The sequence below is a fragment of the Trachypithecus francoisi genome, unplaced genomic scaffold (genome assembly GCF_009764315.1).
Source record: "Trachypithecus francoisi isolate TF-2019V2 unplaced genomic scaffold, Tfra_2.0 Lachesis_group8, whole genome shotgun sequence".
NCBI classification, from domain to species: Eukaryota; Metazoa; Chordata; class Mammalia; order Primates; family Cercopithecidae; genus Trachypithecus; species Trachypithecus francoisi.
In genome coordinates, this window is record NW_022681473.1 from 13,931,690 (window position 1) to 13,951,976 (window position 20,287).

General features: G+C 45.3%; 1 protein-coding gene across 5 annotated transcripts in view; it reads right to left on the minus strand.

Annotated features, from left to right (window-relative positions):
• STX3 (syntaxin 3) overlaps window positions 1-20,287 on the minus strand; it is a 49,321-nt gene that overhangs the window by 26,373 nt on the left and 2,661 nt on the right. For all 5 annotated transcript variants that reach the window (XM_033207019.1, XM_033207018.1, XM_033207020.1 and 2 more), the window contains exon 2: window positions 3,918-4,001. In XM_033207019.1, the coding sequence (XP_033062910.1) occupies window positions 3,918-4,001 (84 nt within the window). The remainder of the gene's footprint in view (window positions 1-3,917; window positions 4,002-20,287) is intronic.

Genomic DNA, 20,287 nt, shown 5'->3' on the forward strand with positions numbered 1-20,287 from the left:
GACAACTGCAAATTAGACAAAAATGTGGGATTTATCATTTACCAGGCTCTGGCTTGATCAGTCAAAGTGGCCTGAAAACCCAAGAGTCAATCTTTTTCTCCAACGATCAAGAAGCTAGAGAAGATACAATGGAACCTGACCGAGAAAACCACATTCTGAAAACCCTGGTCCTGTGACTTCATGTGCACCTTGCAAATGACTCTATGACCAAGCTGTGATTCATGCTCTCAGCAAATAACCAAGGGTGACCTGCTGGAACCAGTCCAAAAAGCAAGTTTTATCAAGAGTGCTCTCCCAAGAAAGCGACTTAACTATATAACCTGCAGGGTGTAGTGGGCACGCTCACCAGTCACATAGAGGCAGACAATCTCTCATTTCCCCAAATCTCTATTCTCTGAAATATAATTTATCCCATTTTCAAGAGTATGTCTACACCACATTCTATAAACTAAACTTCGTGGTCTGCTTATTCACAAGTACGTTGGGGGACAGAAGGATGATGAGAACTAAAATTTACTGAACATATCTACTAGATGTCAGGCACTGTGCTAGGTGCACCCATACCCTTTCTCATTCTATATCCATAAAAACCAACAGGTAATATTCTCTTTTTAGAGAAAACTGGGCTTTAGAGTAATTAACTTTTCCAAAATTATACCACTGGTAATGGGCAGAGCTGAGATTCAGACCACGTTAGGTGGGGCCAGAGCCTATTTAATCCACTCCCTCTTACTTCTCCCCCAGGGGCTTATCCTCTCCGCTCTATCAGATCCAAGAAAAGGGGAAAGTAACGCTGCTGAACCCCATGCTAAGTACTTTGTGAGCATTAGCTCCTTTAATCTCCACCAAATCTATGACATGAGTACTTTTCTCCCCATTTTACAGATAAACCCACTGATACTTGGAACAGTTAAGGAATGTGACCAAGATCACACAGTTAGCGGCACATATGGAATTTAATTCAAAGATCATGTTCTTTCCACCTCCCCATGCTGTCCCTCTTCTCCACCCTAAATAAGTTTCATGAGATTTTCCCCTAAATGACAGACACACATATAACAAAGAGAAAGCAATAAGCAATGAAGCAGCCCTGAAGGTCTTGTTAAATCTTCAAAGGCCTCTTCAGAAGTAGCTATCATCCATCCAGTGCTTTTCTGTCTGACGATCCTTCCTAGACATGCAATCTCATATGATCCTCATGGCATCCTGGAAAGGTAAGTACCAACACTCCCAATTTTCAAAGCAGGACATTAAAGCTCAGAGAAGTTAAGCCACCTGTCATGGCATCCTGGAAAGGTAAGTACCAACACTCCCAATTTCCAGAGCAGGACATTAAAAGCTCAGAGAGGTTAAGCAACCTGACCGAGGTTACACTGCTATGAAATGCTTGAAAAGTGGACTCAAACCATATTTAAAGGCCAAAGCCCACCATCTTCCCACCTAACAAAGAAGATCCTCTCGGGGACCCTCTGGCTCTGAAGAAAAAGGAGAACACAGTTATTGGAAAAGATTCCTTATCTTACGAAAGAAGTTCTTTAATGTATCTGGTTCTCCAAGGTAGACTGAGACAAGTTAGAAAGACTTCAAACATTTCCTTAAGTCCACCCCAACCACGGAGTGAAAGGATATTGTTCTTCCACGATCCACAACTGGACCACATTGAAACACACTGAAACAACACAAAGCCTAAGTGTTGTTTGATCTCACTACGACTCTGATGAACCCGCCTGTGAGGAGGGTGGAGATCTGTGGAGGGTTTACAGCCAACTTCCCAATCAGGCCAGCACACACTCAAGTTTGTTCTTAATTCCTGTTTATTCCTCTGACACATAAAAGGGCACGAACCGTCAAGCCCCACTCCATTCCTTTCAGAAAAAAACTGGAGGGTCACTTTTCCACATCCACAGTCTAGAGGATGGGAGGCATCACATTCTCTCTGCAAAAAGAGCATGATACCTCTTGTTTTCTTTCCAGGGAAATTAAACACCTAAGAAACCATAGTGTGGTGGCAGAAACTTCAACAATAGTGAGCTTTTCGTTTTTGTTTTTTGAAGTATCATTCATTAAGCACATATATGCCAGATGCCATGCTGTGTTACAAGCATTATTCCTCTTGGTTTTTTTGTTGTTGTTGTTTGTTTGCTTTTGAGACAGTCTAGCTCTGTCACCCAGGCTGGAGTGCAGCGGTGCAATTGCAGCTCACTACAACCTCCGCCTCCTAGGTTCAAGCGATTCCCCTGACTCAGCCTCCTGAGCAGGTGGGGTTACAGGCGCCCGCCACCACACCCAGCTGATATTTGTATTTTTAGAAGAGACGGGGTTTCACTGTGTTGGCCAGGCTGGTCTCAAACTCTTGATCTCGTGATCTGCCCGCCTCAGCCTCCCAAAGTGCTGGGATTACAAGTGTGAGCCACCACACCTGGCCTGTGCCTCTTAATCCTTATAAAACTCTATGGAGATTTTTGTTGTTTATTGTTTTTTTCTTTTCTTACCTAAACACGAATTTTTTTTTGAGACGGAGTCTCGCTCTGTCACCCAGGCTGGAAGGCAGTGGCCGGATCTCAGCTCACTGCAAGCTCCGCCTCCTGGGTTTACGCCATTCTCCTGCCTCAGCCTCCCAAGTAGTTGGGACTACAGGCACCTGCCACCTCGCCCGGCTAGTTTTTTGTATTTTTTAGTAGAGACGAGGTTTCACCGCGTTAGCCAGGATGGTCTCGATCTCGTGACCTCGTGATCCACCCATCTCGGCCTCTCAGAGTGCAGGGATTACAGGCTTGAGCCACCGCGCCCGGCCTTTTTTTTTTTTTTTTAAGGGGACAAGGTCTCACTCTGTCACCCAGGCTAGAGTGCAGTGGCATGATCATAGCTCATTGCAGCCCCGAACTCCTGGGCTCAGGTGATCCTACCTAGAGGAAATCACATTATCAATGCTAATTACAGGTAAGGAAGCCCAGACACAGATTGTTAAGGAATGTTCATGAAATCAACAGCTTCTCAGAAGCAGGGCTGAGATCTGGGCCCAAGTTCACCCAGCTCCAAAGCCAGTGTTTTCATCCACTTGCCTATACAAGCTTTCCTCCACCACCTACCTATCATAGCACCGTCCCATCAAGGACCTTTAAGATCAGAATACGTGGATCTGCAGACATGAACCCATCTTTGCCCCTGTTGAACTTTTACAAAACTGGTAGTTTTGGTTTCTCAGTTACCACTAGAATTAAGTCAGAGGGACCACAATTTTTTGTTTTTAGATGGAGTCTCACTCTGTCGCCCAGGCTGGAGTGCAGTGATGCGATCTTGGCTCATTGCAAACTGCCTCCTGGGTTCAAGTGATTCTCTTGCCTCAGCCTCCCAAGTAGCTGGGATTACAAGTGCACCTGGCTAATCTTTGTATTTTTAGAAGAGGCAGGGTTTCGCCATGTTGGCCAGGTTGGTCTCAAACTCCTGACCTCAAGTGATCCACCTGCCTTGGCCTCCCAAAGTGCTGGGTGTAGGCGTGAGTCACCATGCCCGGCCCAAAAATTTTCAAAACTACACATCTGATGTATCTGAATCACAAGCCTAAAGATGCAATGTTTTATACTCATGGTTGTGATCCTATGGTTGATTCTGTAATTGTTATGTACTTAAAGCAAGAAAGGATATCATTAAAATGTTGTCACACGGCATAAGACTTTAAAAGCATCTCTTCAATTACATATAATTGACCCTCTGCTGACTTTCTTAACAAGATTTTTTAAAACCCAGATTCAAGTAAATATTGAAAAGAATGTCATTTTAATTTCTTTGTCTGGCCATCCCACCCTAAAAAAAGACTGTGACCTTCCTCTACTACCCTGAAAAATCTAAGGTTTTTTATTCTTACTAAGGAAGTAGTGTTTCCTTATGTTAGGAAAAAATACAGGAAGATTACCTACCTCAGAAAAGAACTCGTCCATAAAAGCCGTGTTGTCGATAGCAATCTCGACCTCATCAGTATCATCATCCTGTGTCAATTGCTTCTGCAAAAGGCAAAACAGAGCAGAGTGAGACTAAAAACACAATAAATGGCTAACATTATTGAATGCTCATGAAGCACCAGGAGCTATATTAACCATCTTACACGTAATTTCCTTTAAAACTCATAACAGCTCTATGATGTATCAAACTCTGGTGTCTCAACATCTGAAATTAAATCCTAGCTCTACCAATTGCTGTTTTGTTTTTGTTTTTGTTTTTTCAGGGGGTGAGGGGGAGAAAGGGAGGAACTGGCAAGTTACCTATCTTGCTTGTGCCTACGTTTCCTTATCCGTTAAATGCTGATAACAACACTACCTGCTTCATAGGATTGTGTAAGGAATAAAACAGATAATGAATATAGGATGCTTTTGCATGGTGCCTGGTACACTGTAAGTTCAACACATGTTAGGTCTTGTTGCTGTTGGTGGTGGTGGTAGTTACTGTAACTCACTACAGTTGAGGAACCTAAAACTTAGGAAGGTTAGGTAACTTGGCAAAAACCACACAGCTAAAACATGGCAACAGGTAGGATCGAACTCATCTTTTGGATCTGAACCCCAGGGTTGCTAAACTCTTCTCCATACTGTTCGAACAGGTTCCAGACACAATTCCTACAAAGCACAAGCTTTCAATCTTCACGTTAGGAGTAAAGATTTTCCTGTTTTCAGAAACCACCTATCACAAAGGAAACAATGCTATGTCACTCCCTGTCAGAAACTCCTGTTTATAAGAAAGAGGAAGCTCTCCCCCGGCCCCCAGCCACCTCTGGGGACCTAAGCTTTCTCAATCTCATTCAACTTCCTTTGTAAAAATTCACAACACGGCCATCTAAAGGAAGTGATTCCATTCCCACCCAGCATAAGGGCCTGAGCTGTTTCTACATTCCTCTCCAGTGTTCTTCCCAGACAGCTGCTGCACAGCACATCGCTGATTTCTAAGCACAGAGAACGGACTGCTGTGAAAGGTGGAGGTGAGGCAGGAGATAAATCCCCCATACCTGCTTCTTCACAACCTCCAGCAGCCTCTGACCCTCTAAGTCCAAGATATATCACTCTCAAGTGATCAGAACTCCATGGGCAATGAATGCTACCTAAAGCCTCTTTCCTTCACCCATCACCATCCCCCTGAATCCACGGCAGAAGTTGTTACTGGAAAATCCTATGGTTATTTGGGATTCTCCAGCCATGTGGAGAGTCTCTTGATCGGCTCCCCTAGCATCTCATTCTCTGGCTGGTCTGCAACAATCAGCATTCCCAGCTTAATAGCCACATTCAAGGGAGTTGAATTTGAGGGCACTGCTACCACCTCCCCGATCATCTTCCCGAAATTCAGAACTGACCATGTGCCTCTGCTAGGTAACATCATCCAATGACAGCTCAACTCCTAGAATTTGAAGTCCCAGTGCCTAACAGAGCACATGGGGCACTTTAAGATCCAGCTCCACTCATACTTCTCCTTCTATGATTAACACTCTAGACCAAGCAAGCACTTGGACACACCATTTCCTGGACACACCATTCTTTTAGATCACTCTATCACACGAGGTGTCCTCCTGAAAGGCATTGGTCCAACTGACCAAAATTTCCCTAGCCCTTAAAATTCAGCTCAGACAACCTCTCTATGCCTGACCTGCACATGGCTCCCGCATGCAAAAGTTAAAACCTCCCTCCCTAAGCTACCACGGCAGTTTGCACAAACTTTCGACACCAACCATCACAGCCCTTTACTCACCCCTTTACTCACCTGTCTTTCCACACCAACTACAAACTCCTGGAGATTCTGTTACAGTAGATACTTTGGGGTGTTCCGTGTGGGCGGGGGAGGGGCAAGTTTACGGAGGAGGACTCACTCTGTTGCCCAGGCTGGAATGCAGTGGCGCAATTACAGCTCACCCCACCTTCAACCTCCTGGGCCCAAGTGATCCTCCTGCCTCAGCCTCCCAAATAGCTAGGACTGCAGGCATGCATCACCAGGCCCGGCTAAATTTTTTTATTTTTTTGTAGGGACGGGGGTCTCACTAAGTTCCCCAAGCTGGTCTCAAAATCCTGGTCTCAAGTAATCCACCCGCCTCAGCTTCCCAAAGTGCTGGGATTCTAGCTGTGAGCCACTGCACCCAGCCAGAGTGGATACTTATATGTGTGTCTGTGTCTGCTCAAAACACCTTCCTCTGTGGAGCAGCCCCTCACGCCCTCCACATGATTTGGGGGAGGCGATCCACCACGACCCAAGCTCCCTGAGGAATGTGAATTGTGACAGGAGTCTGAAGTGAATGGGCCCGAGTCGGTCGATGGCTGCCCCCAGAGATGTCAGTGGAATTCCCAGAGCTGCCCTTGTTCCCACGCTTCCCACAACATCCCTTGGCTTTGGGCAGGTTCTACAGATCTTCCCTAGTCTTCTTTCAGTGAGTTCAACAGCATCCTCCTAATATGTCTTTTTAAGTTCATTTAGCCACACTTGGGTTTTGTCACTTGCAATTAAAACTGAGCACTGTACTTGTCATTAATTCATTTATTTCACATTTCCTGAGTGCTCACCCTGTACCAGGCATATAATAGAAATTTAACCAATTTTAGCTGAATAAATAACTAGCTTCCACAGAGACTGGCAGCCATGATTCACCATCAGCTTCTAAAGTTTGAGACAAAATGTTCCCTTCATCAAGTATCGCCAACTCTCAGGCCCCTCAGCAACCTCTAGAGAGTTCCAGCTGCCAAGAAGTTCAATGTAACCCAGTCTCCTCTAGAAGAGTGAGTTAATAAGCTTTTTGGGGAGTATCCTTTCTTCAGAGTCATCTAGAGAATGACTGAGGGGACAGACCTCAAGTATACTCACCCACCCACACTCCACATACACACACACCCTATACATACACACACTCCATGCATACACCCGCCCACCCACACTCCACAAACACACACCCTACACATAAACACACACCCTACACACATACACTCCACACATATACTCACCCACATACACTCCACATACACACACCCTATACACGTACATTCCACACATACACCCATACCCCTTCATATACCCTTCATACACACACAGTACACACACACCCCTTACACACATACCCTATACTCACACGCTACACACATACACACACTCCACACATACACCCACACTCATTCCATACACACACACCCTACACATACTCCACACATACACCCACACCCATTCCACATACACACCCTACACACACTCCACACACACACTCATTCCACATACACACACCCTATACACACACACTCCACACACACCCACACCCATTCCACATACACACACTCCACACATACACCCACACCCATTCCACATACACACTCTACACATACACACTCCACACACACACACTCATTCCACATACACACACACCCTATACACACACACTCCACACACACACCCACACCCATTCCACATACACACACTCCACACATACACCCACACCCATTCCACATACACACCCTACACACACTCCACACACACACACCCATTCCACATACACACTCTCCACACATACACCCACACCCATTCCACATACACACCCTACACACACTTCACACACACACTCATTCCACATACACACACACCCTATACACACACACTCCACACACACACCCACACCCATTCCACATACACACACTCCACACATACACCCACACCCATTCCACATACACACCCTACACACACACTCCACACACCACCCACACCCATTCCACATACACACACTCCACACATACACCCACACCCATTCCACATACACACCCTACACACACACTCCACACACACACACCCATTCCACATACACACCCTACACACACACACTCCACACACACACACCCATTCCACATACACGCACACCCTACACACACACACCCACACCCATTCCACATACACACACTCCACACATACACCCACACCCACACACACACACACACTCATAACCCTCCCACACACATCTACAAGCTCCCACACACACACCCACACCCACAACCCACACCCCACTACACACATACACCCACACTCCAACACAACCCCTCCACACGTACACCCACACACCCTCCCCCTACACACACAAACACACACACACATACACATGTATACCCTACAAGACATCAATTCAGTCTTCAAACATGTGTTAAGGAAATGGGAAGAGGCTACCATCATGGGATGGATTAAAGGAAGTTTCCAGAAGCTGGGAACAACTGTGACCTGGAGCACGAGAGGTAGACACCAATCACTCCATCATGACGTAAGTTCTCGAGACCCCCAGTATCCGTACAGGGATTCCCCACATCCACAATGGCTACCTCTTGGCTTTGAGCAGATCTAGCCAGGCAGCCTGGTGGCCTCCAGTAAGAATCTGTGAAATGGGCAAAGGGAAACCTAGGTTCAAAACCTGCTGTTACCAATTACTGGCTGGGATGCCTCAGTCAAGTCCCGAACCTCTCGGAGTTTCTAACCTGTAAGTAGTAATACCCCCACAGACCTTATGACCTTTATGAGACCGAAAGAGATCACACATGGAAAGCACAATACCAGGCATATATCAGCGCCTAACCCCACTGCCCTGCTGAAAAGATGTGGGTGTACATAAGCAGAATCCCCTGTAAGTCATCACTGTCCGCATCCATCCTCATCCTCCTCTTCCTCCTCCTCCACAGGAAGTTCTCCAACTAAAGGCTAAGTCAGTAAGACCGGCTCCATGGCAATATAATGGCCAGGGCTCTATACCACGGTCCATCGCATGCTACTTACTGAACATTAAACAGATGGTTTAACCCCTCTGAACCTCAAAAATATGGAATCAACCTAAGTATCCGTCAATGGATGATTGGATAAAGAAATGTGATAGATAAATAAATAGATAGATAGATGGATAGACAGATAGATAGAGGTAGACAGACAGACATGGCAGGGGAATAGATGACAAGAAATTACTTAATGGATACAATGTATAATATTTGGATGATGGATACACTAAAAGCTCAGATCTCACTACTATGCAATATAGCCATGTAACAAAACCACACTGCTACCTCCCCTTAAAGTTACATACATGTAACATACCTCTGAGCCTCAATCTCCTCATCTATATAATAGGAATAATAGAGTATTTTTGGACCTTGCTTGAGTAGCAGACCCTATAGCACTGCAACAGCCTCCTGCCCATCCCCACCACCGTTATCTCTCTGGTCCAATCCCATTACATCCCTGTTTCCCAATACATGATGGTTCCCTATTAATTACTGTGTAAAAGTCCTCAGCCTGTCTGTCACAACCCTCTGGAAGTGGACCGTATTTATGCATTTAGCTATATTCCCACCCTTCTCCCCCAGGCACCTTCTGTTCATCAATTTGATCTCCTCACTGTCTTCTGCACACATCCCATTGCTTCCTGCTCCTGGGCTTTCTTAATACCATGCCCTCTCATTCTTAACCACCACCAATAGTCATATTAGCACTATGTCCCCCCCTTATTCCGAACCACAACCAATATTCATATACTCCTCTGCTATCCAAATCCAACTCTCAAGGCACAGCTCAGGTTCCATTTCTCCCACCAAACTTGCCCCACTTCATGTTTAACAAACAGTTTTATGAGTTGCCATCTCAACTTCAAGCTCAGCTTTAACCAACTTGAGGTCAGGGATATTATCTCCTAAGTGTTACTAGTAGCTCCTGCACACCTCACACAGGGCTGGGCACATAGAAAGCTGAAGTTGATATCAACTGACTGAATCTGCCTGTCACATGCAATGTGACTGCATGCCTACCAGCACTGCCAAAACGTACTCTTTGGTTTTACTGCAACAGAGAGAATCCCCGCAAAATCCACCCCTCTTCCCTGCCTCCTTCTTCTATAAAAAAATATATGCTACCTACCAGGCATGCTGTGAGAATTCAATATAATATTTTAAAGTTCCCTATGGAATGTAGAGCACACAGTAAGAACTCAACAAAGCAACCATATATAAGATGTAGTCAAGTCAACTTCTGTATAGCTTTGACCTGGATATGAGTATCTTTAGATATAGGACTTTCAGAGCTGAATGCAATGTTAAAGATTTTACCATCAAATCCCCTCACTTAGAAAAGGAGAAACGTTGAGGTTGCATTCTGGGCCCCTAAACTCTTTTTACTTTCTGTTCAGAGAGGAGGTCTGGACAGAAACCAGGGGGAAACCAAGGCCCAAGACGAAATAATGAGTTACTGACACAGAAAGGAATAGAACCCAGGTTTCTGGATTTCCATTTTCCCATGCAGAGTTTTTCCCACTGTAGCACGCCACTTCCAAAAATACAAAATAACAATAACAAAGTTTGGTCCAGATCAGAAAATTCAAGGAAGAGGCCATCGTCGCATGTTATCTGGAGTCACATGAAACTGCAGCTGCCAACAGACTTCCCTACAGAGCAAGCTCAACCAATCCCAGGGCAAGGGCTCCTGCCCCTCTGACACACATGTGCTCTCTTGCAGATCTAGAGGCATCAGAATCCAAGGGCAAGGAAAGCACACAATGCCCTTATCTTCAGCCCACATGACTGAGCTTAGCCAAGAAGAGAACTTCAGCATCTTTATCAAAGAATCAACGTATGTGGTCATAGGAACATTACAGGAGCTGCAATATCAGCCACAATAAAAAACCTACAAGTAAACCACAAGCCCAGCCATCTACTTCCTCCCCTCCCCAACCTCCAGATGCCTCTCGCCCCAGGAGATGAGAGATATCACCAATGACTTGGGCAACACAACTCCAACCTGGGATCTATTTCCCCCGACCCTACCCCTCAAGTGTGCCCACAAATCCAGAAAGGACAGCCAGGGCTATGACCTCCTCTCTGGACAGAAAGTAGAAAGGGTTCAGGGGCCCAAAATGCAACCTCAAGCAACTGAACTGCAATTCCTGTCTCTCAAGGCTGTGTCTTTGTCTCAACTGCCTCCTCCATCATTGTTAGTCTATCTGACCACAGGTTCCTCTCTTCGTTAGCTCATATAATTTATAAAAATATCTGCAACCCATAGAGCCCCTAGAAGGTGCTAGGTGGCCACAAGACACTAACTGCTTTGTGTACACCATGTCAATGAATCCCATCTGCAGTATGTAGTTGAGAACGTGCAGGTCAGAGAAGGTATAAGTTATTCAAGGTCTCCCAGCTACTGATTTGCCGAAACAGGGCTCAAGCTTAAGTCATCTGACCTAAGCCCTTCTTATCGCACTGCACGCTGCTCAGGGCAGCCTGTCACCGAGAGCAGCTGGGGCCCAGAAGCTAAGCAGCCCAACCCTGCAGAAAGCATCCTGGGCTGAGAGAGAGGAGCTGTGGCCCTTTGGGGACAACTACTGTTTCCATTAGGCCTTTCTCATCAATTAAGGAGGGGCTTGGCTTTCCAGTGCAGATTTGTGGAAACCCAGGATACTTGACATGTGCCTCAGAAACCCCACTCAGGGTACTCAGGGAGTGGGGAGCCAATGGGGGGACATAGCCGTCCTGAGCCTCACCGCCTCTTCAGTCTGCAGAGCTTTACTTTTATCTGCTTTATACACTGGGATTGAATAAAGATTTCATTTTAAGAAAGAGTCCTCCTGTCACAAAAGAAAGAAAAAAGGTTGGAAAAATCACAGAAATAGATGAACAAGTGCTTTCTAAAAAGAAAGAGTCTGTCCCTCCTTTCCAAGTTAAAACACATCTGCAACATAAGTTTAAATCATCAGTATCTCCTTCAGAATTTTTACAAATCAAGAGTCGCAAGGCAGAATGAGACAAAGAAAAAGGAAGTCATCCCAGATGAAGAGCACACTGTTCACCAGCTCTGATTCTCTTCCTGCCACAGGTGCCAGACCCCAGGGAGACAAAAGGGTCCCAGGACAAGGCAGAAAGCCTAAGAGCCCCCAGGAAAGTTTCTGGGTCAAAGAAATAACAGAGGGGAAAGTGTATATATGGTCCTTAACTTCCCACAGTGGGGCATTAAAGGTTTGTGGGCCGGTGGGGCAGCACCCCTCCTGGCACAACCAAGCGAGTACAAATTCTTGCACCTTCTCTTCCCCAAATTTAAACAATTATTTGCCCTGGAGACACAGATGCTTCTTTATAAATCCAGATTATCTCCCAATAAATTTAACTCAAAGAGACAATGACACACCTGGATTTTGTTGTTGTTGTTGTTGTTTTTGTTTGTTTGTTTGAGACAGAGCCTTGCTCTATATCTCAAGCTGGAGTACAGTGGTGCAATCTCGGTTCACTGCAGCCTCTGCCTCCTGTGTTCAAGTGATTCTCCTGCCTCAGCCTCCCAAATAGCTGGGACTACAGGCGCCCACCACCACGCCCAACTAATTTTTCTATTTTTAGTAGAGACAGGGTTTCACCATGTTGCCCAGGTTGGTCTTGGACTCCTGACCTCAGGTGATCCATCCGCCTCGGTCTCCCAAAGTGCTGGGATTACAGGCGTGAGCCACCACACCCAGCCTGACACCTGGTTTATCTTGTCCTTGCTACCCACTTCTCCCAACTGCCTCCTTTCAGATAAGGGTCTGGGGACTCCTAAAGACAAACACCACCACTTACAAAGGTTACACAGACACACACACACACACACATGCACACACTGCCCAACATCTGGTTTTTCCAGTCCCTCTTCTTTCAAGAGCCAGAAATTCTGAGTGTAGGTTCTCAACAGGCACCCCATGCTCTCTGTTTCCTATGCAAAGAGTCAAATGACTCTTCTCCAGTGCCCAGTTCTCTCACTAAGCTGTGCTTTCTCTTCCAGTGAAACCCTCTCAGAGGGCACACTTCCCCTTTTCACTTAATTCCATCTTCCCCAACACACTCATCAGACGAAATCAAGAGGAAATCGACAGATAATGATATCCTAAGTGAGCCTCACACTTTTACTTTGAAGAAAGCTCTGGCTGAACAACTTGAGGAAAGAATTAGCCCTATTTGAAAGATGAAGACATTGCAGAATAAATCCTATCAGTGAGCCCAAGGCCAGTGAGCCAGCTCTTGACAAGAGCCAAGGTCCCTGAGGACCCCACTCCACTCAGTGTGCCCTAACAATAATAATAATAATAATAGATAATGTGTGTGTTGTTGCAGGCACTTTCGTGGTTTCAAACATATTAATTCTCCCATTAACCCTATGAGAGACAAATATTACTTTCCCCATTTTTAGATGAGAAAACTGCTTAACTAAATAATTCATCCAAAATGATTCAGCTAATAAATGACCTCATTAGGACTCACAGGCAAGTCTGTGGGAGCCCAGGGCTCCTGCTGTTCCCCACTACATGCACTTGAAGGCGCCCTCTCCACTCAGGCTCAGTGAACACACTCTTGCTCATTTCAGGCGATGCCACAATATCCATAAAACGAAGTTGGATTAACCTACATGCATGAGTGAAAAAGATACCAGTGTATATAATCCAACTCAGGCAGTCAGATGTATCTCTGTACCTCTACAGAGATATAAAGCTGAAAACCTGGCTCTACCATTTAAGAGCTATATGGTCTTAAACAGGTTACTTAACTTCTCTGTGCCTCAGTTTCTTCATTTGTGACATGACAAGAATAATCTGCTCATAGAATTGTTGCAAGGATTAAATCAGTACTACACGTGACATGTTTAGAGCAATGCTAGGCACGTATTAAACGCCCAAGATCGTGCCATCTAAAACAGAAAACTGGGCCTTGTTTTTGCAAAGAGTTTCTGTCAAAGATGCAATTCTAATGCCAATTCTTAGACAGTGACACTAGATGTCTCAGGAGGAGAGAATTTCATGTATTCACTGGCATTTACCTCATGTGCTTTAAATCTGTCATTTTTCTACTATATGCTTTTAAAGAAACAGAGCTCCCTCTCAATTCTTCTTCCACTACTTCTCCCAAATTTTGATACTTACCACTCTTGTGATCATTCATTTCTTTTTCTTTTTTTCTTTTTTTTTTTGAGACGGAGTTTCACTCTTGTTGCCCAGGCTAGAGTGCAATGGCTCGATCTTGGCTCACCACAACCTCCACCTCCCAGGTTCAAGTGATTCTCCTGCCTCAGCCTCCAGAGTAGCTGGGATTACAGGCATGTGCCACCATGCCCGGCTAATTTTGTATTTTAGTAGAGACGGGGTTTCCGCCACGTTGGCCAAGATGGTCTCGAACTCCCAACCTCAGGTGATCCACCTCGGCCTCCCAAAGTGCTGGGATTACAGGCATGAGCCACCGCAGTGGCCGATCATTTATTTCTAAATAGTTTGTCATTTCTACTTTGATTTATCTTTAGCCCAAGAGTTATTTAGTAAGGCATTCTTACATTTCCAAAATGGGTTCGCCTGGGGAGAACAATTATTGTATTAATTTCTAATTCTATGACTGTTAGGAAACGGCCTGTATGACTTTTAGTCTGTGAGATTTGGCATTTTCTTTGTGTCTTAATACATGGTATTTCTTAACCTCCTACATGTGTTTCAAAAGAACTTGCATTCTGTTTGTCGGATACAAAAATCATTGAAATCCAATCCTCACATGCTATCCTACTTTTGCTTCTCCAGACCTGAGGTGGGTCTAGAGAAGAAGGATAAAAAGTCCCAAGAAAGGAAGAAGAGGGGGAAAAGGCCCTCTAGGTAGACGTTATGTATACTAACAAGGAATCTGTGGCTAGGAAGGCTAATTCATCCAGAATCACATAGTTAATAAGGAACACAGCCAAGATTGGAAACCTGCGTGGTCTAATCCAATGTTCATTCCTTCATTAACTCAGAGAGGCATCTCAGGGTCTCATCACCCATCAGCACAGCCACAATGTTCCATGCAAAGTAACAGATTCCTTTGTTCATTCATTCAGCCAGCAGTATTATTGTACACCTAACATCTGCCAAGCAACAGTCCATGAGAGACAACACCACATGACACGTGAGGACAGTGCTTAGCCCAAGGAATTATACACCCAAGAGAAGACGTAGTGCCCAACCTTGCCTGAATCCAAGGTCGAGCCTGGGGAAGATGGAAGCTTATTAGAGAATGTTGGCAGAAGTGACTCCTTGGATAAATTTTGAGCAATGAGTGGATTTACCCCAAGGAAACCTACAAGAAGGCCACTCAGGGTGAGAAGATCAGACCTTCTTCCTGCTTTCTCTCTCATCCCAGGAACCATTCAAGGAGATTCAAAGAAAGCCTTCTTCTTCCTCCTGGAGATCTCAGGTGACCTTTAGATACTTCCTCCTCTACCCCACACTTCTTCCCTCTCTGACTTCCTCTCCCTTCCTTCCTCTCCTGTCCTGGCCTCTGGACACCACCATGTTCTCAAGGACACAAGAGGAAGAAAGGAACTAATACTGTCTTACTCCACCCTCAGCCTTCTCCCCAACCCCTCCTTCCAGCCTCTGTCCCACAAGCTTCCTCCCCCTCATGGTCGTTCTAGAATACTTAAATAACAGTGACAATGCATAACCTTCACTGAACACTCAACATGAGCTGAGTGAGGATCCTTCTAAGATGTGTACTTTCTATTGCCCATGATAGTGAACCCCTAGGCCAGTCTTCTGGGGATATTCCCCATCTTACAGCTGAGAAAACTAACACGTAAAGACACCAAGTGACCTGCCCAAGATCCTGTGGACAGTGGGCACCTGAGCTAGGAGGGGCGCCTGGGCAGCTGGCTGCCAGGCCTTTGTCCTCAGCCATCTGGAGTGTTGCCTCTTAACAGCTGCTCCACTACCACCCCAGCTGTAGCAAGTAGCACCGGCCACAGGAAATGTGCTTCCAGAGTACTAGAAAACAGATGCTGGAGCCCTGCCGACAAGGTCTCAAAAAAACAAGGAGAGACTAAGCAATTGTCAGACGGGCCAGAGGAAGCTAAGGAGACGTGACAACCGAACGCAATGTGGTGTCCTGGATCGCATCCTAGAACAGAAAGAGGACATCAGTGGAACAACTAGTGAAATCCAAATGAAGTCTGGAGTTGGGTGAATAGTAATGTACCAATATAAGTCTCTTAGTTTTGCTAAATGTACACTGTAGTATAAAATGTGACCAAGTGAGGGAACCAGGAGAGGACTAGACAGGAACCCTCTGTACTATCTTTGCAACTTTTCTGTAAATCTAAAAGTGGGCTAAAATTTAAAAATTTATTTAAAAAAAAAAATCCTGATGCCATACTGAGCTGTCCTAACCCAGACAGCTGAACACACCCAGACAGTATTTGCTCCACTAATCTCTTTAGGTGGGGGTTGAATTTCACAGTTTCCAGGTGGAGACTGGGGAAAGTTGCCATGGAAATGGTCCAATGCCAAAAAGCAGGCTGCCCTGCGAGAGGAGATGGGGTTGGGGTAGTTGCAGAGGGGCCTAACATAAAGGTGGCTGGAGGTAAGGCCCCTCAAGGACTACAGAATCTGCGGGCAAATACATTTACAGAATATCCCCATTCATCGGCGGGACAGTTTGGTTTACAGCTTTACAGGCTTTGGGCTGGGAAGGTACAAGAGAGAATGAGACACACGTGATCTGTGCTCTCCCAGAGCACAAGAACTAACAGAGTCAATGGTATCTGCAATTGCAATACCATCTGGCTATTTGTATATAGCACCAAAAATAAAGTTGGTGGGGTCCAAGTAAAGGTGTGGTCAATGCTGTCAGCCTGGGAAGCCGGATGACACTGGAACTGAGACTTTGGAGATAGGTAGGATTTTGCCAGGAGAAGAATGGAGTAGCTAAGTTTTCACCATGGTAGCCACATCTTTGCCTTCATTGTCTTTCTAAGTAGGGGCAACCTTCCATCTCATCTTGGGCTAGGTGTTTTAGGAGCCTTGGAACTCCGTCCTTAAGGATGGACCTGTAAGGTCTGGCTTCATTAGCAAACATATGGGTTCCCTCAGTAAATGTTCCACTTCAGGTAAGTAAAAGTTCACCAGCCCACAGGGAATGGAGCAAGAAAAATAAGTCATAATAATGAGTAAAGGATGTTTAAGGGTCAAGCTGTTGTTGATCAACTAAGAGACAAATGTTTAATACATGCCTACCATGAAGAGTGCTAGGCACCGGGGCTCCAGAGGACTATGATAAGTGAACTACTGTTGCATCAGGGGCATATAGTGCAGTTAGGGAGACAATCAAATACAGCGTAAGGTGATATGAAGAAGCAAGACACACATGTTCAACTCTTGAGCCCACCACTTCCCAGATGGGGATCTCAGTGAAATCTGAGCCTCAATTCCTTCACTTGTAAAGTGAGAATAATATCCCAATTCCCTTGCTTGTAAAATGAGAAAAATACAAAAACCCACTTTGCCTTGCAGGGTTGAGAGAATTAGAGACAAGGTATGTAAGGTACATAGCACAAGTCTGTCCAATAGTAGCTGCTCAATAAATGATCATTGTCATTGTAATTGATAGGGTGAGAAGAAGTACTAGAAACACTGACCTTAAAGACAAAAGAACCTAGCAGATAAAGGGTCCAATTTATAAAAAGCAGTGGACAGTGGTTTCAAACCCACTCCATGGTAACAAAAAAAAAACAGAGACAAAACAAAAGAAAAACACAACCCGCTTCAAAGCAACATGTACCCCATGAGAGCTGCAAGAATGGAGAAGAGTATTCTAGGCTGCAGTTAGAGAACACTACTACCTATAAAGAATGAGTTTTGGAAGATGGGTAGAAATTTTGACAAAAGGCAGGGAGGAAGCTTTGGAGGAGACAGAGGACAGCATGAACAAGTGTCCCTCCCTTAGCTCCTGCAAATTCCCCCTACTTCCCCCACACTCACAGGAATAAAAATAAAATTAATCTCCTTCTCTCATCCACGCATTTTCTGGCCTCTGGCTGATGGGGCTGTAATCCCCACTCAATCCCCATCACTCTCCGCTCTGCTTCCCGTCTGCTCACAGAAAAACAGCTCTTCCAGAGAACGAATCCTCCCAAGTACAGAGAAGAGGGGAGGCAGGAATCCTGACTTCTATGAAATTTTATGACTAGAGAAGGACAGAATCTCAGTGAAGTGCAGATTGGCATGTTCAGGTTCAGTTATGATCCAAAGCACCTGGCACATAAAAGCGGCTCAATAAATATTTATTAACAAATTAAGCTTTACAGGGGAAGTACACAGCTCCATGTTTCTGATGGGGTTATAATGTTATCCTAAGGAACTACGATTCCACAAAGATCCTGGAGCTTCCAGTGGGGAAGGAGGCCAACAACAGCCATTTAGGAAGCAGAAAGACAGAGAGAGTAAACAGTCAGTCTGGCCTTTAGAGCCCCAGGTGGTTGATTTCATTAGTGTGTCCTATTAGTGCTGGTCTTTGAAGGGCCATTCCATCCACGTCATTTCTAGTCTTCTATATATAGATCAGTCTCTAAGGGGGCCCAAAGGCTTCTTCAGCCTCTATTCCATACATCACTGGCTTCTCCATGACCATCATCTCCCTTTGATTACTGTTGGTTGTCTTGTCACGTACTAAATGTCTTTGTTTTCCCTATGTGATCATTTACCCTTTGACACTAGGACTTTGTCAATCCTGCCTAAACCTGATGCCCAGCAGGATGCTAGGCACACAGAGGTCACAAAGCTCTGATCATGGTGGTCAGCAGGTACTATACACATGCAACTCTGCGGATGCTCCCTTGAGTTTTTTATGTGCTTGATGGTTTATACGCCAATGGGAGAGTGATTAAGACAATCGAAGATCCTTGCCTTTCTTGTTAAACCTCAATTTACTCACTTGTAGAATGAAACTAATAGAAAAACCCACTCTGCATTGCAGGGTTGAGAGAATTAGATACAAGGTACCTTTACGTATCTGGTACGTAAAGTACCTCACATATCTCCAACCACCTTTACATATCTGAAAACGTCAGATTGGGCTGGAAGAAGCAGCTGAGCTCAACCATTACTTCGTCTTGAGAACCCACCCAAAGCCTCATGCCCGTCTCTCATCTTCCAAAGATTGGCCAACAGGGTCTGCCTGTGGTTGCTTCTATCACAAGGATGATATCCTCATGTCTATTTCTTCTGCTTCTTCCTACTTGACCACGAACTTTCTAAGGGCCAGGAACATGAGTTTATCACCACTACACTCCAGCATCTAGTGCAAGGACTGGCACACAGTAGGTACTCAGTACTCAGCAAATGTTGACTGAATGAAAACAGGGCCATGCAAAAGATCACTAGAGCAGGGACTGTCTGGACTCAGCAGATTCAAAGTTCAGCTGCTGAGAAGTCAGAAAAAACCATGTCCTGGGATAAGCTAGGTAGAGGCACTGCACATTCCTGGCAAGCCTGTCCTCTGTCACTGAAGAAGCAGGCTGTTGAGGGAACCCGCCAGGAAGAGCAGTGCAAGAGATGAGACAAGATGAGACCAGGTGAGTCAGGTCTTGTGACCATGGCCTCAGGAAAGGATGCCCTTCTGTGTGGACACTGCTACCAGCAGGCCAAGACAGAAGAACTCACAATACCAGTGGTGGGTGATTGTCATGGATTATCTCATTTTACCCTCACAATGATCCTATGGGAAAAGGGTGATGATCCACTTTACAGGGGCAACTCTGAGGCCTCAGTCCCTGTAGACTTCAAAGCCTTAGGACAGGCTCACAGACAATGAAGCATTTTATAAAACCACACATTCTTAAGGTTGGTGAAGGCCTTATATCTCCTAGTTCACCTCCCCTCCAAGAGATGCTCAAATTCCTACAACATTCAACCTCCCAACAAGCTTCTTGCCTCCTTCCCATGCTGGAGGGTACACCATCTACTCCATCCTTGGGCAGCTCTGTCTACTAAAAATGCTTTCTTACAGATTCCTCATTTCTACCCATCAATCCCATATGTTCTCCTTGTATCTACCCAGAGCAAAGCCAATCTCAGCCACGAAAGCCCTCCAGCTATCGGGAGGCAGTTACCACCTCCCCTCCCCAGGACTTAGAAAGAACACCACAGAAAAAGATTGCATAGGCTGCTCAATGTGCAATTTGTTTCATGAAGGTTGACAAATGCTTCTAATTGATAACGGAAATCAGAGGGAGAAGATGCATATCTTGTTTCAGTGAGGGTGATCCCTGGGAGTCTGGCTGGCGAGAGGGGATAAGAGGAGGTGAAATGACATCAAAATCCACATCAACCTTAACAGTCTTCACAGAAAAACCTATAATAACACCAGAAGGGACTTCTGAGATCAACTAAATTCCTTCTTGTACAAAGGAGAAATTGAGAAGCAGAGAAGTTAAGCGACCCAAAGAAACACAGTGATCAGAGTCTTGGAAGCTGCCACCTATGTCCCTTTGTCCCGCGCTGCCATGCCTCTGC